Here is a 15,138-nt window from a genome sequence, read left to right as displayed (position 1 = left end):
TCACCATGTCCAGCATACAGAAGGTCAGTTGTGATGTGAGGTCAAGACTTCAGTGACATGTATCTTGTTATCATAATTGTCTCTATGTATTAACTTGCTGATGTGGGAGAGTGCATGCGTATGCATGAAAACTGAATGTCCTTATTTATTTACATAATAATCATTTATGCATAATTATATAAGTTAATATGTTACAAGCTTTTTTCTGTCAATCATATTTATTTTCATTTCTCGCTAACTGTCAGATATCAAATCATCCTGTTATAATTCTTGATATTTCTTTTAACTGTTGGTGATTGTTGGTGGAATGAGGGTTTGAGTTTGTCTGTACAGTGTTACATTGTATTGTAACAGTGTTGGAAGGAGAGGGAGATCTTATATTTCTATATGAGATGAGCAGTGATTCTCTTTTCTTTTTTCCCCCAATTTAAATTTTATTTAATTCCAAATTCTATCCAGTATGCTCTGTTTTTTATGTGACATATATGAATGATAAGCCAACACTTTGGCAACTCTTGATAAATGAATCTTAAAATGATTTTCTTTAAAACTGCTCTTTTGACATTCACTTCTTTTCATAATCCTATGAAATGTAGTATTATGCACAATCATTTTTCTTTAGACTGTTTATCGCAACCCAAACTATGTAAAAGTTCAAATCTGAAGTTCTGCACCATTATCTCAAAAAATATATTCAAAAACATACCATCTACAAATGATTCTCTCCAAAATGCTCATTGCACTTCTGTTGTATATAAAGATATCAGTGAGTTATGAACAAAGTATCAGTGAGTTATGGACAAAGTATAAGATCTTCACCTCTCTTCCCCCCTGGCATGCCAATCCAGCTGTCCTTAACCATAATAATTAACCCCCCAGGTGGCAGCAGATACAGACTCTGATAATGACGCAGATGATGAGTCTGACACGGAGTCCATGGCGGAGGAGATAGAGGAGAGGGTATGTCATAGGCAGGGAACCGTAGCTGTAGTGAGGGGATGTTTTTTTGCTTGTACAACCACCTGCATGAAATGTTATGTCAGACTCCTGCTGTCTTTGTTGTAATGAAAGTTGTTCTTTTCAAAATGTTTTTTTTAACATGATGTATATTATTGAGCAAATTTATGTTTTTTGTTTTTTGTTTTTAATATATATATATTTTATGGAACTTGTGAAGTGAACTTCAAAACATGTTCTGTTAAGTCTCTGCAAAATGAAGCTGATTTGTTGTTGAATAAATTGCAATTTACTGCAATTTTTGGACTGAGCTTTTCCAATTCTAATTGTGCAGCATACCCTGATGCTTTTGCTCATAATTAGATAAATGTTGCAGTTTGTAGCTTTTAGGATTGGTGTGTTATTTGCGGTTTGAGGATCATGTTAGTTTAGATCTTTTCAACAACACTCTGGGCTTGTTGGTGAGGCAGTAAATGAACACAGATTCTAAACTGCTGATCAGTCTAAACACAAGTCCCAGGGCAAAGTCACTAACATTGTGCCATATTTCAGAATGCTTTATTTGGTGCCAGGTTTTCTAGTATTTTTGTAAAAATTGAATGTTTCTTATTTGTTTTTACATTAGAAAGGTTTGATTTTATATAAGGTTTTTATCATTGGCAGCTTCTTGACTTGTGTAGCTTAGTTTTGGTTTTGGTTTTGTTGGTTTGTTTTGGTTGTATTCACAATACTAGTAGATTCCCCCTACCTCATCTTTAATGCCAGCTTGCTTCACAACCACTGGGCATTAAAAAAATAGAATTTTAGTTCTTTGAGTTTTTTAAAAATAATTTATGATTATTTTATGAAAATAAGACACACTAGATACACCACAGGAAAATATAATAAATATAGATTTTTTAGAAGTTGAACTTCATACACGCAGCTGTTGTTTTTTATTTTACCCAAGCAATTGTTTCACATTTCTTTATCTTGAATGAGGGAAATATGTGGGTTTGAGGGCATCTTTCCCTTGGTCCCAGACTCCTGAGAGAGTTTGGTTTTAGAGATAAGAAAAATATCAAGACCACCATGCTGCAGATTGCTTTGCTCTTGTGCTTGCTTGTAACAAAATTTAGAGTCATTGGTGTATCTTACAGCTTATGTCTTTTATGGAATATATTCAACAATCCCGTTTCATTTGCTCCATCAATTAAGTATAACACTTGGAACCTAGGTGGCAGCACAAGAGATTGGCACCTAGGAGTCAGCACTTCCCCCCTCCCAAAAACCCCATATTGACTAACACACACTGCTTTGCTTTACCAACTTTAATCACATGGTAATACTTCCTTTTGTTACAACAGTCATATCTTGCAACTAATTCAGCTCTTCCCAGACTTACCTGTTATTGCTGAACCTACAAAATGACTAATGAGTTAACAAAATGATTGACTTTTTTGAATGGGAAGGTAAAAGATGTAAAAAAAAAAATTGGAAGAATTACCATAGTCTGTTAGAGTCACCTGTCTCTGTCCTTGAGTTTCTTTTAGTAGGTTGTGGTTTTAGTTTTGTGCACTCAGCATGCTTTGTTACCCCCTCTGTTTCTTCTAGGTTCGTTTGTTAGTTGCTAGCGTTCATTCTGTGTCCCATTCTTGGTCAACCCAGGTTGAATCTCTCAAGGCTCAGCTTGAACACACGCAGCACCAGCTCATCAAGATGCATGACAACAACAGCGACTTAAAGGCGCACCTCCATTCCATTAAAAGGGACCATAAGGACTCCTTGGATGACCTGGAGAATGAACAGAATCGCTATCTGTCCCAGGTGAGAGGGAGACCTGCTGGATACCCAGTCTCATTCAAATGCCACTCTACCTTATACCCATCCCAAGAATATCTGACAGTGGACAGGTTTCCTGTGATTCAACCAATCAGCAGGGCAGCTGTAGTGCTTTTAAGGAGCTGAAATATGGGCTTCTAAGGAATTCTGTGATTGGATGAAAAACATGGGTCATTTGCAATAGCTTCTTGTGGATCGCTGTCAGATGTTCTTGGATAAAGTTCAAGATTCTGAACATCAGGATTTATTCAGATTAAATGTACCCATCCTCGTACTCCTACTCTCTGTGAGTCTGTGCACTCTTCTAGAGAAATTGAAAATGACACCTTTTCAAAAATTTCACATTTTGGGTAAATCGGTCAATAATTTTGTTACTGAAAATAACTTTTTTTTTTGTATTTACCATTTTATCTCTATCTCTTCCCTGTACTGGCATGATGAATGAGGTCCCCACACGATTTACAGGGATTTGTAGGCCTCTGATTACAGATATGAAATTGTGCATCCTTTTTTCCCTGAGAAAACAGCTTTTGCTTATTGCTGCTGATATATGGAATGTTTGCTCATCTACAAACTCCTACTCCTATATGTATTTTACCTATTCTTCCTATATATATTTTAGTCCCTCCATTGCTAGAAAAATCCTTGCAGCTCCTTTTTTACCATCTGAGGATCTAAGCCTCATATTCCTCATACGTTTCTGTGTACTGGTAGTAGCTTTCTCAAAAAAGCTGTAGATGTATTTCTCCTATACTTTTATGTGATTTTCTCTGTTGTTATTGTTTGTCTATGAATGTACATGTTGTATATGCATGGGAAGAGCATAGTCTGGTGTGAAACACTACCATCTTTTCTGTATTAATCAAGTTAATGTATACTTATTAAGATAAAGAAACTAAGATAGTATTTGTACCTTTAGATTGCAGATATTCAAGATGAGATGGAACACAAGACAGGCTATCTCCATGCCAAACTGTCAGAGCAGAATAACAAGTCGGAGATGACCAAACTACAGGTAATGTGAGGCATGTGCTACTGTAGAGTATGACCCCATTTAAGAAGTACAAACTGTTAACCTTTCCTAGATTTGAAACATTTGTTAATTGTTGATAATTAGTGAAAATAGATAGGTTTATCCCACTAACCTAAGTGGTTCACATTTTCAAAAAGCTGATTTACATCTTTCTTTTCTTTAAGTCTTTTAAGCTGATTTTGCTATACAAGTAGATTAAATTGTTTGAGAAATAAAGTATGCCTAACATGTTTCAACAGGTCACAACTTTGAAGTCACAGCTTAAAGAAGCAAGAGATACAGTGGAGGAACAGCAGGCACAGATTCTGGAACTGAAGGAAAAGCTTGAAGTCACCACCCTGGAACTGAGCAACACGGAGGCAGCTCTCTCCAAGTCCATCAACGAGTGGAAAGAGGAGAAGACCCAAATGGAGAAGCTGGCCCAGGAGTGGCAGGCCACTGAGAAACTACTAGCAGAGGAATGCAAAAAGGCTGTGAAAAGGTTGAAGGAACGAGAGGATGATGTTCGAAACAAGGATGCTGCTCTGAAAACGGCACGCTCTGAGATCAAGAAGCAAGGCAAACATATAGAACAGTTAGAGCACCAAGTGAAAGATGTGCGTGCATTGCAGAGGGAACTTAAAGAGAAAACAGCCCAGTTGGCACAGGCAGAGAAAACTTTGGCAGAGAAAAGCCTGCAGCTGAATCAGAATACTGAAGAATTTGAGAGGAAGACAAAAAGGCTGGAAGAGATGGAGCAGAAGCTCAGTGAAGAACGGCGACTTTTAGAAAGCAGGCTGCATGAGGCAGAACAGCGCTTGCAGAATGCATTGAAACAGTCCAACATCACTGACTCCATGAATAGTAACATGATGGAGATTCTGCATGAGAAAGATGAAACTATTGCTCAACTGGAAGAAAGATTGATTGAAAATGACAGCAAAATTGATGATTTGTTGGAGGAAATTGCTATGGAAGTCCAGGCAAACAACCAGTTTCAGGAGAATCTTGATCAGTCAGTCAGTGAAAACATGCGTCTCAAGGAAAGGCTGTCTGCTATGCAGGAAGAAATTCAGGTGTTGCACAAAGATCTTGACACTGCAAAGAGTGAAAACGCTCAGTATCAAAATGAACTAGAAAAAATGGAAAACATCTTTCAGATGAATGACAAAGCATACTCTAGCTTGTTAAAGGAAAGTAATGATCTGAAAGGAGAGATGGCGCTGCTGCAGAAGAAAGTCAGTGAGCAAGAAGAGATCATACAGCAGCTGAGCAAGAAACAAGGTGGAAATGCCTTGGCTGAATTGAAACTTAAGTATGACAGTGTGTGTGCAGATGTCAGCAAATTGAGTAGTCAGCTGCAAGATGCAGAGGCTAAACTTAAAACAGCTGGACTTCAGTCAACATCAGAACTACCGGAGGCAGTACCACCCAGGTCAGAGTCCATTCATAAAGAATATTCAGACTTGAAGAGGAAGTTTGAAAGGACAAGCCAAGAGGTTGAAAAGTTACAACAGTTGATTGACCAATCTGAAAAAGAGTCTGTTCATCTGAAGGCTGTTAACGAAAAACTGAAATCCCAGTTGGACTGCCTTGAGTCCAAAATTCATAGCAAGATTGAAGTTGTATCTGGCAAAGTAGAGGAACTTTGTAACTTGTCTGCTGGAAAGCAAACACAGGAAACTGACCAAGCCACAAATAAGCCAGACAGACCAAAAAGACCCAAAGTAGATTATGAAAATGTTACCCAGGAGCTAGAGTCCCAGATACAAAAGATAGAAAACAGATTAAAGTATGCTGAAAGTTTCCTGAAATCTCAAAGGCCTAGTCAACAGGCAGTTGCGGAAGATGTTATGTCTGAAGGTGAGCAGTCGGATTCTACCAAACAAGCTAGAAAACGAAAATCAGGAAGTGATTCAAAGCAGTCTTCAGAAAATGAACTATCTGATTCAGATTCATCAAATATAGAAAATGATAACCCAGCACTTATGGCAAAGATTAGAACGTTGAAAAAGAAAACAACCAGTTTGGAATCAAGATTGCAAGAAACAGTCCAGTCTCTGCAGAACTTAAATACCGACCACAAAAAAGTGAAGGACATCCAAAGCAAACTGAACAGCAGTCAGTTGACTTTAGATAACTGCCAAGCAAAACTGGGCAGCCTTATGGCAGATGTGGAGTCCCAAAGGGTGGATTTGTCAAGAGGATGGGTAAGGGGAAGATTACAAGAAGTTTTGCAAGAATTGGAGGAAAGCGACTGCAAGCAATTGGTCAGTTCAGCAGCTGTGGAGCATCGTCTGAAAACTTTTGCAGAGAAACTTGCCTTGGAGGCCATCTTGTTAGGGGAGGCAGACTATATTGTACGTGGGAAGAGGGGTGATACTGAAGGTAAATCCTCATACTGGAAAGACTTGCAGGAAACCTGGCAGATGGTGAAGCAGGAGCGGCTGTACAAACCTCATCAACAGTCATTTGCATCATTTGCAGCTGTGATGGCAGAAAGATTAATGGAAAATGGGGAAGCATTAACTTTAATAGACAAAATGGCCTCTGGTTTTGGAGAAAGTGCTGAGATTTTACCAGAATCTCAAGTTTTCACAACCGAAATTGATGCAAGGTTGTACAAGGATTCCTCTTCTAATTCTTTATTGCAAAGTGAAGTGTCTGACATTTTGAATAAACTTCAACAACAGTCCTCATTTGATGATAAGTGTAAACTTTTAGAGATGGAATTAAAGTCTGTTGAACAGAGATTATGTGAAAAAGAAAATAGTTTGTTAACAGCAATAGATGCATTTAGGAATCAAAAGTTGAATGACTTGGAACATATGCTAAAAGATCAAGCACCAGTAAGTACAGGCAGTGAGGCAGGTTTTGACAGGAGTTCTGTCACGCAGGAAGTGGTTCAAGCAGAGCTTGCAGTGCTACTCTACCAGTCTGTGCAGAACATATTAACTGAAAAAGATATGTCATGTTTTGAAGTTTTAATCAAAAATGAGATTGATCATTTGGTTTTATTATTGAAAACTGACTATCAATATCAGCAAACTGTTCTACATCCTGGTAAAGAAGCAGGAGATTTGATGGTGTTGAGAGCTCTGGTCAATGGTTTGCTTGTCTATTGTGCCACTCAACTGCACAATTACATAAGCAAGAAAAAGCACACAAAATTGAGTGCTAGAGATTCTGGGGTTTCCTTTGATGAAACGAAGTATCCTTTCTTTGGATCTCTCAAAGGAAGTGAGGTTGTGTTTTCTTTTGATACTAGTCAGAAATCCAGTCTGCGGACTGCTGTAAAAGCAAATGTTGCCCAACAGTTGGATGCTTTCAAGGGACAGCTTTTTGGAAATCCTTCAGATGTTGATTCCCAAATAGAAAGTCTTGCAGAACATGTCTGTGACCTTGACCTAGATTTGTTTAAGGATGTGTGCTCATTGAATGAATGTGCCAATACGATAGCCAGAGAAGCTTTGTTAGAAGCTCAGCTCAAGTATTTGGTGAACAAAGTGAAATACATCAACCAAGATGATGTCCAGCAGTTGAAACAAACAGCTGAAAAAGACAAAATGGAGGCTTTGGATTTTATGAAAAGGGAATATGAGGAAAGACTTGAAAAAGAACGTGTAGAGTACACCCAAAGTACTAATCATTTGAGAGATGAAATTGACCAATTGAAGTGTACCACATCTCAGCTTAAAGTCACAATAGATAGTCAAGAGTCCGAGCTGGCAATGGTAGAAGAGTACAAGAAGAGGATGAGCAACATGGAACAAAAGCACAAAGAAAACTTGCAAACCATGAAAGACAAGCATGACGAGTATATTGAATCAATGAAGAAAGAGGTCCAGGATGCCAAAAATGAAATCGATAGACTTCTCAAACAGCAGGAAAGCAAAAAGAAAGAATACGAGGAAAAAATTGGTGCATTGAAAATGCAGAAGGAGTCGAGCACAGGGGATCAGCAGAAGCTTCAGGAGGAAATGGACAAACTCAGAGAACAACATCAGATTGAAATAGAAGAGATGAAAACAGACATGCGGATGGCCCTGAAGTCTGTGCGGGATCAAGAGAATAGGGTGGGGACAGATCTCCAGGACGAGATTGTCAGATTACGACAGCAGGTGGAAGAAGAAAAAAAACAACACCAGGTGAGCTACAAGAAAAGATTACGTGCAATGTTGGCCCAGTATGGTCTATCTTTGAAGCCATTTGGCTCAGTATTGCATCTTAACAGGGGTTTTGGCATGTCTACACCAGTTTTGATTTTACATTTTCGTCAATTCTTAATGTGTCAGTTTTTAACCATATTTTTGGTCACCCAGACAATTTTGTTTTTCATTTGTGAATGATTCTGCAGTCGGTTCTTTGTTTTTTTGCTTGTTATATAATTAGTACAATGATTGCTTTTGATTTGATATGTTGATATATATTGTATGTATATTGTGTTTAAAGTTTTGTTTTTAAAGTTGATTGCAGTTTTGATTTTATCTGATTATAACATGTACAGGCAGCTCACAGCCCATCTCATGGTCACTGCTTTCATTTGCTTCCTAACTTTGATCACTTCCCTAAAACAAAAATTATGATTATTTAAAAAAATTGGATGACATGCACTATCAGAAAAAAAGCAATTTTTCAAAAAAGAGAGAGAGAGAGAGAGAACTGTACACATGCAGTTTAACAAAGCAAGTGGAATGTCGATCTATGATGTGAACTGTGCCTGCCCTTGACCCCTGTTCCTAAAGTCGCTCCCTTGCATTGTGCCGTAATCTCCTTCCCCAGCTTGAACTGGAGAGCCTGCAATCCAGCTTGCAAAGCAAAGTCCGCCCTGGTCCACCTGACCACACAAATAGCCAGGCGCTGCAGGAACGCATCCAGCAGTTAGAGCAGAGGGTGATGGACATGCAGGTAGGTGGCCCAGATTATGGTCTGAATGAATGCCCTTTTTTTTCTTTGTAAGTTTTCATGGAGAAAGATCCCACTTTGACTTTGCCAAACTCGTTGATACATAGTGTGCAAAGGACTGAAACTTATTGTTAGGATGATGAATGTTGATATGATTTGTTTGAAGTTAAGTGATTATGTGTTGTGTTGTTCGTGTTTGATTTATCTAATAATGATTGCATGATTTGTGCTCGATTTTTTTTTCTTTACCCCATGAAATTATATGATTTGTTTTAAATGATTTTAGTTTTTGTACTGCTATATTTTACACATTTATTTTGTTGTGGTGCTACTAAACAAATAAACACTTGATTGCAGTGTTTTAAGAATGATTAAGAGATGGTGGTTTGTGGATATTTTTATCTTGTACAAGCAGTAAGCACAAGGATGTATGTCATACTATTTAGTCAGTCAGAATTAATTAAGATATCAGAGACCAGATAATTTCATTCGTCAGAGAAAAAGGATCCAACACTTTCATTATGTATAAACAGCAATTTTCTGGATTAATTCCCATGGAAAATTCATTAAAAGAAAGCCCAAATGTTTGACAAAAAAGAGGAAAAGGTGCTGTCATTTCTGAAAAAAATATGAACTCCGTATACATTGTTTCTGAGGCCTTGGTTAATTTAGCCCTGTTTGTATCACTTAGGATGAATATGAACACGAGCTAAAGAGACAGAAGCAGATTCACCAGAGAGAGTTAGGCAGATGCAAAGAAGATCTTGTCAAACTGTTGACCAGTGTCCAGTCCCAGGGTGTGGACGAAGCCAGTGTCCGTAGGAAGTATGAAAAGGAAATTGATAAACTGAAGGTAAAAAAATTAATTCTCTTTCATATTCAGTGCACTTGAATAAAAAATAATGCTGTGCTAAATGTGGCCTATTTATGTATCATACATTATGCATTCTTTTGTCAGTTAATGCAGCATTTGTAGGTCCTCATCATTGATATCATTGTTTTGACAGGATGTTTGTGAGCAAGGTTTAGCTGCCATGGAAAGGTCCCACCAAAAAGTGATGAAAGAAATCCGAGACACACACAAAAAAGAAGTGGAAATCCTGAAGAAAGAAAAAGATCATGCTCTTGATGAAGAAACAAAAGCCACACAGTCTGGTAAACATCATGATATACAGTTCATGGGTAAACATGATAATAAGGGAGCTGGGGTAAAATTTCAAGTGACATTGATTTGTCCCCCCTGTAACAATTTCAAAATTAAAATTATTTTGATATAAATTCGCCACTTTTCTTTTTTAAAGTAGATTACAAATGATATATCATCTACACACAAACCCCCTCCGTACCCCTACACAATCTTAATCCTTTATGCTGTCAGTGACAAAAAAAAAAAAATTAAAGGCCCTTCTTTTCACAAAAGAGATTATATTGAAAGTTGTCTTGATTTTAAGTTTTAAAAAATTAGTTTAGAAGTTTGTAATAGTTTACAAAAATATAATCAAACCATTTTTTAACAGGTCTAGTTTCCTCATTAAAGTGGGCTATTACTGATTTATCCTTGGCCAGAGTAGACTTAATATTTAGTTTCCCACAGCAATCTATACTCCCATTTAGTTATCTCAAGGACTCCTAGGAGGGCATGTGACATAGTTAGCAGACCTGGGATTATAATAGTTAACTTCAAGTGAATACTTCTTAAGTTCATATGCAAGATGCAGACATGTTAGGAAATTTTAATAATGAAGAACCTGGTCCCAAACCATTGTGGTTGGTTTGATATATAAGGTTTTTGCATTTTATTTAGTCCTCTATGAGGGAATGCATAAGGGTGAGTCTAGGGTATTGTTATAGTTCCCTGGAGTGCAGTATGAATATTGTCTAATGTGGAACTTTTGTGTGTATTGTAATTTTTGTACAGCGAGTCCATTTTCTTGAATGTGTTTTGTGGCTTCTCTCTGACCTGAACTTTCCATCCTTACAAATCTGTTTTCAGATTTGTAGTTTTAAGTGAACCTGTGCTACTTATGAATATCTCTTTTTAAAATTTCTTCCTTGTTAGCAAGCAATGAGTCAGATTATTATGGTGAAATACCCCAATCTTGAGAGGGTAGTGCAGATTTCATATCATTTGAGACTTGACTTCATCTTCTTACATTTTCCCAAAAACTTGTCTTACAATTATAATTTTCCCAAATTTTCTGTATCCCATTTTCTTATTTGGAGATACTAGTCTCTGATTTTTCCAACCTAGAATGTCAGATCCACTAGGTGTTATTATTATTATTATTATTATTATTATTATTATTATCCTGTATCTATTTAAGTAAATGATATACATTTTAGCCCTTGATGCCATGCGTAAAGCACATGAAGCTCAGCTGGCTGAAGAAAAGGCCAAAATGCAGGAAAAGTTGGCCAAGGTGTTCTCTGACGGTGACTTGGAAGATATCAGACAAGAGTATGAGTAAGTTGCTTCATTCATAACTTTGATTTTGATAAATAAATGTGAACATGCACCATGATATTGGTAGAATATTAAAACCACTTGCAATAGTCATTTACAGCAAAACTTGAATAAGGCTATTTGGTTTATTTCACCAAAAAAGATGAAGCTAATAAAAAATAAGGGGCCCTTGAACTCTAAAAGTGTTGCAGATATTTAACCCAGTCAAAATCAGAATTATTACCATCAAGTCATTTGTTTTTCTGTGATTCTGAATATCTTCTTTTCATTTTCTGAATTTTCTGTATTCTGTAATTTATTGCATAATGTTGTGTTTTCATACTTTATTCAGAGATGACTTGAACATGGTACGGGAGGAAGTGAAGATACTGTCTGAGCAATACTCCATTAAGTGTCTGGAGAAGTCTGCACTGGAGGAACGTCTGGAGGCACATGTTAAGATGCTGAAGGACAGCAGGAAACACCTGCATGAACTCATGACTACGTAAGCTTAATTTACATCAATCTCTCTCTCTCTCATTCTCTCTGTCTCACACACACACTCACACACACACACACACACACACAGGTTGAAAAAATCAGGTGCAACTAATTAATTGAATACACTAATATGAAAAAAAAAACTTTTTTTCATTTTCATTAAGGATGAATGCAGTCAAATTTGTTTAGTATCAGAGGTATATTTTTGTTCTAGGAATGAAGCCCTTAGCATTCGTCTTGATGAGGACATCGGCAGCCTGAAGAACCAACTGGAACACATCAGTCAACCTGAAGAAGGAGATTCAAAGGAAACCGGGGAGTTGAAGGTGTGTGTGTGCGTGTTTCAAATTTTTGAAAATTATGATTGAAAATTTGGACATTTGAAGCAGGCATGGCAAAATAAAATAAAATAAATAAACATAATGTACCTGATATTCTATGCATCATTGTATTGATAAATAAATTCAATGTTCCATAATGACTAAATATACAAAAATCCCACAGCATATCTTATATATTTGCTAGTCAAACTAAATTCACAAAATTTGCATTTTCAACTCTGCAAGTAGTTTTCATACTTTCATACAAAATGCTGAACAACCAGGTGTTATAATATGACTTGATTGTTTTATTTTAGGTTGCCATTGGGGTAAGAGATCTAGAAATTCAACAGCTGAAAGAGGAACTGGAAGATCTAAGAGACCAGCTACAGGAGGCTGAAGATGTAAGGAACAGATATTTAGGTTGAAAAAAGAAAATGTAAAAATAAAAACATCTGGTGACCACTTAAAAATCTTTGTCTCCTTAGCCAGTGCTGGGGATGTAGGGATGCCCTGCTCTAAGAATAACAACTTCTGAATCATACCAGCGATCTGCCACTTTGCTTCCAGTGATTTGATTTGTTTATGAGTTGGATAATGTGGTATTTCTAAAATATTTATACTCGCTACTATGATGATGGATTTTGCACAGACTTTTTCGAAGTAGATACATACATAGGTGCTAGTTATCAGATGTGTATGATGTTTTGTTAATTGTTTCAGGCACAAGATGAAACTGCAGACAAATATAATGAATTGTACACCAACTTTCAAGCAGAGAAGGCAAATCATGAACTGGAATTGGCCAATCTGAAAGAAAGCTTTGAAAAGCTAAGTCGAGATAAAAAGAGAGAAGAGAGTTCAAGATCAAGAGGAAGGGAAAGGAACAGAAGAGGTTTGTTTAAAAAATGCATAAAGCAGTTTAAAAAATTCATAAAGCTATCAAATGATGAATGGGAAAATTTAAACAAATTTTTAAACTTGTAATTCAAATGTTACAAATGCCTGGGCAGATCTCAAGTGATCTTTGTCACTTATATGTTATGGCCACTTTTTGATGCTTCTTGACCAAAAATACTCTTTAAAAACTACATACAAAACAACATGAGCTTGTTATTCATGGATATTAAATTGCTTTTTGTTGTGCCATGACGTGATGGGAAGCCCATAGTGGGTCACTTGCCAACCCCCACTGCTTCTCTCTCTCCCCCCCCCCCCCCCCAAAAAAAAAAAAAGTTTAAGAATAGAAACGAGACAAAAGAGTTGAGTAATTAATCCATCCACATGCCCTTCAACCACACATATACGCACCAGCCCTCTGCAAAATCCTAGATCTGACAATGTGCTTCAAATCAGTCTGGACCAGAAAGAAGAATATAAACTAAATTCTAAATTGTTAAAAGAAAGAAAAGGAAATAAAAAATAGAGAACAAAATACTGTATAGTATTGCAAATAAAGACAAAAAGAACTTGTACTGATAATAGATTTTTATACTGTTTCAAGGCCATGACACCTTTATTACATTTTTTTAGAGCCCAAGAGCCCCCGTAGCCTCAGTGCGAGTCCAGAGCCCCACGAGAGTTCACCGCAGCCCACTAAGAGCACCCCTGGCAGGAAGAGGTCCTCCAAGGCTTATGGTGGGCCTTTTTGATGTTGTAAGAGAAAGATATGTGTCGTGTTAGATGTAGTTGTAATGTCCATTTTCATCAAACTATCGATCACGACCAGTGGTATGTTTTAAATCATGTTAAAAATCTTACTTGTAATATATTTCTTCTTTACCCATTTAGTTTTCAATTTTCAGAGTTAAGAAGATCTCAAAGTACCCCCGGGATGCCAGTTAGTCAATTGCTTGGTGGAAAGAGAGGGTCATCAGACTTTGAGGGCAGGGTCATCTCAGATTTTCCACGAAGTGGATCTGGACTGAGTGTTGCCGAGAGAATGAAGAAGTTTCAGAAGTAGCATCTGACACTTCTCCCCCCTCCCTCTTAGACAACTGTTTGAATTGTTACCAGTGTAAGATCATGTGTCAAATAAATTGACTTTCAAGTAAACAGAGTTCAATACTTGATTATGTAATTTGATCAAAATTACAAAGATGTGCAAATTGAGAGATTAAAATCAAAAACTTTTTTTCAGTCCATTCCAGTAATTATATTTCATAATTTGTTATTTATAATTATGGAACATTCAGTCATATCCATTATATCTGTTATGAGTTATTTTTTGACCTACCGGTATCTTAATATGATTTATTTTCCTTATTTTGAGTTCTATAAAGCAAGTTGTGTTGTATTGTATTGTAAAGAACTGAAAAGGGAAGTTATTCAAAATGTAAATTACAGCATATCTTGCAGAAAGATGTGAAGAAACTTCTTTTAAAATACTGAATATATTTAGTTATGTTTATAAACCAGAAGTATTTATTTTATTTAAAAGTAACCAGCTTTATTTTGCAATCATTATTAAAATACAACTTCTGTATTAGAAGTATTGCAATATGGTCACATAAGGAATGCAATAGCACAGATAGGGTAACCTTTTCAGCAAGCATATGCACTGAACCTGCAATATAGCATATCAAGAATTCCTTCATCTCAATCACTCATTAAAATAAGAATTATTATGGTTGTACATATATAATATGTTATTGTTGTTATTATTATCACTATGATTCATATTTCGGATAAAGAGGTCAAGAGACTACCAGCAATATAAAAAAATGGTGTCATGTACAGGATTTTTTCCCTTGATCTATGCATTTTAAATACTGCTTCCAATACCAGATATTTTCAAGTATTATTATTATTATTATTCATGTATATTTTATTATATTCACTCACATGTATGACAATAAATATTACTATAATTATACTTATATTGATTTGGATAATTTCCAATTTTAATATCAGGTATCTCCCATGGTACATCATAAAATCAATTAATCTGTCAGGCTTTCACCTGAAACTCCAGCATGCTTAGACATGTTCTATTTCATTAAAATCCTATTTGAAATGTAAGACTGCACTGAGATGGACTAGTTTGGACACAATACTTCAGAAAAATTAGTGACCAAGTACACCAAACATATACACAAATAACCTCAAATGGTTAAAGATATTTACCTTGTTTAATTGCATATTTCTTCTTAATCTTAGAATTAAAACTGCCCTCAAAT

The 15,138-nt window shown here is 36.3% G+C and overlaps 1 protein-coding gene across 8 annotated transcripts in view; it reads left to right on the top strand.

Annotated features, from left to right (window-relative positions):
• The window catches only part of LOC106169594 (uncharacterized), a 37,279-nt gene extending 22,445 nt beyond the window's left edge, over positions 1-14,834 (top strand). The window contains exons 11-24 of one of the 8 annotated variants that reach the window (XM_087003128.1): positions 880-960; positions 2,551-2,763; positions 3,698-3,793; positions 4,051-7,938; positions 8,573-8,698; positions 9,387-9,548; positions 9,703-9,850; positions 11,039-11,159; positions 11,491-11,643; positions 11,854-11,965; positions 12,277-12,363; positions 12,683-12,854; positions 13,493-13,597; positions 13,765-14,834. In XM_087003128.1, coding sequence (XP_086859254.1) covers positions 880-960; positions 2,551-2,763; positions 3,698-3,793; positions 4,051-7,938; positions 8,573-8,698; positions 9,387-9,548; positions 9,703-9,850; positions 11,039-11,159; positions 11,491-11,643; positions 11,854-11,965; positions 12,277-12,363; positions 12,683-12,854; positions 13,493-13,597; positions 13,765-13,922 — 5,622 coding nt within the window. In that variant the 3' untranslated portion in view covers positions 13,923-14,834. Of the gene's footprint in view, positions 1-879; positions 961-2,550; positions 2,764-3,697; positions 3,794-4,050; positions 7,939-8,572; positions 8,699-9,386; positions 9,549-9,702; positions 9,851-11,038; positions 11,160-11,490; positions 11,644-11,853; positions 11,966-12,276; positions 12,364-12,682; positions 12,855-13,492; positions 13,616-13,764 lie in introns of all 8 variants that reach the window. The other 7 variants (XM_087003134.1, XM_087003130.1, XM_087003131.1 and 4 more) reach the window with 7 other exon arrangements.
• The last annotated feature ends 304 nt before the right edge of the window (positions 14,835-15,138 follow it).

The sequence above is a fragment of the Lingula anatina genome, chromosome 2 (genome assembly GCF_051362555.1).
Source record: "Lingula anatina isolate TDL-2025a chromosome 2, LinAna3.0, whole genome shotgun sequence".
Classification (NCBI taxonomy): domain Eukaryota; kingdom Metazoa; phylum Brachiopoda; class Lingulata; order Lingulida; family Lingulidae; genus Lingula; species Lingula anatina.
The sequence above is the reverse complement of the archived record's forward strand: the minus strand, read 5'-3'. Positions and strand labels throughout refer to the sequence as shown.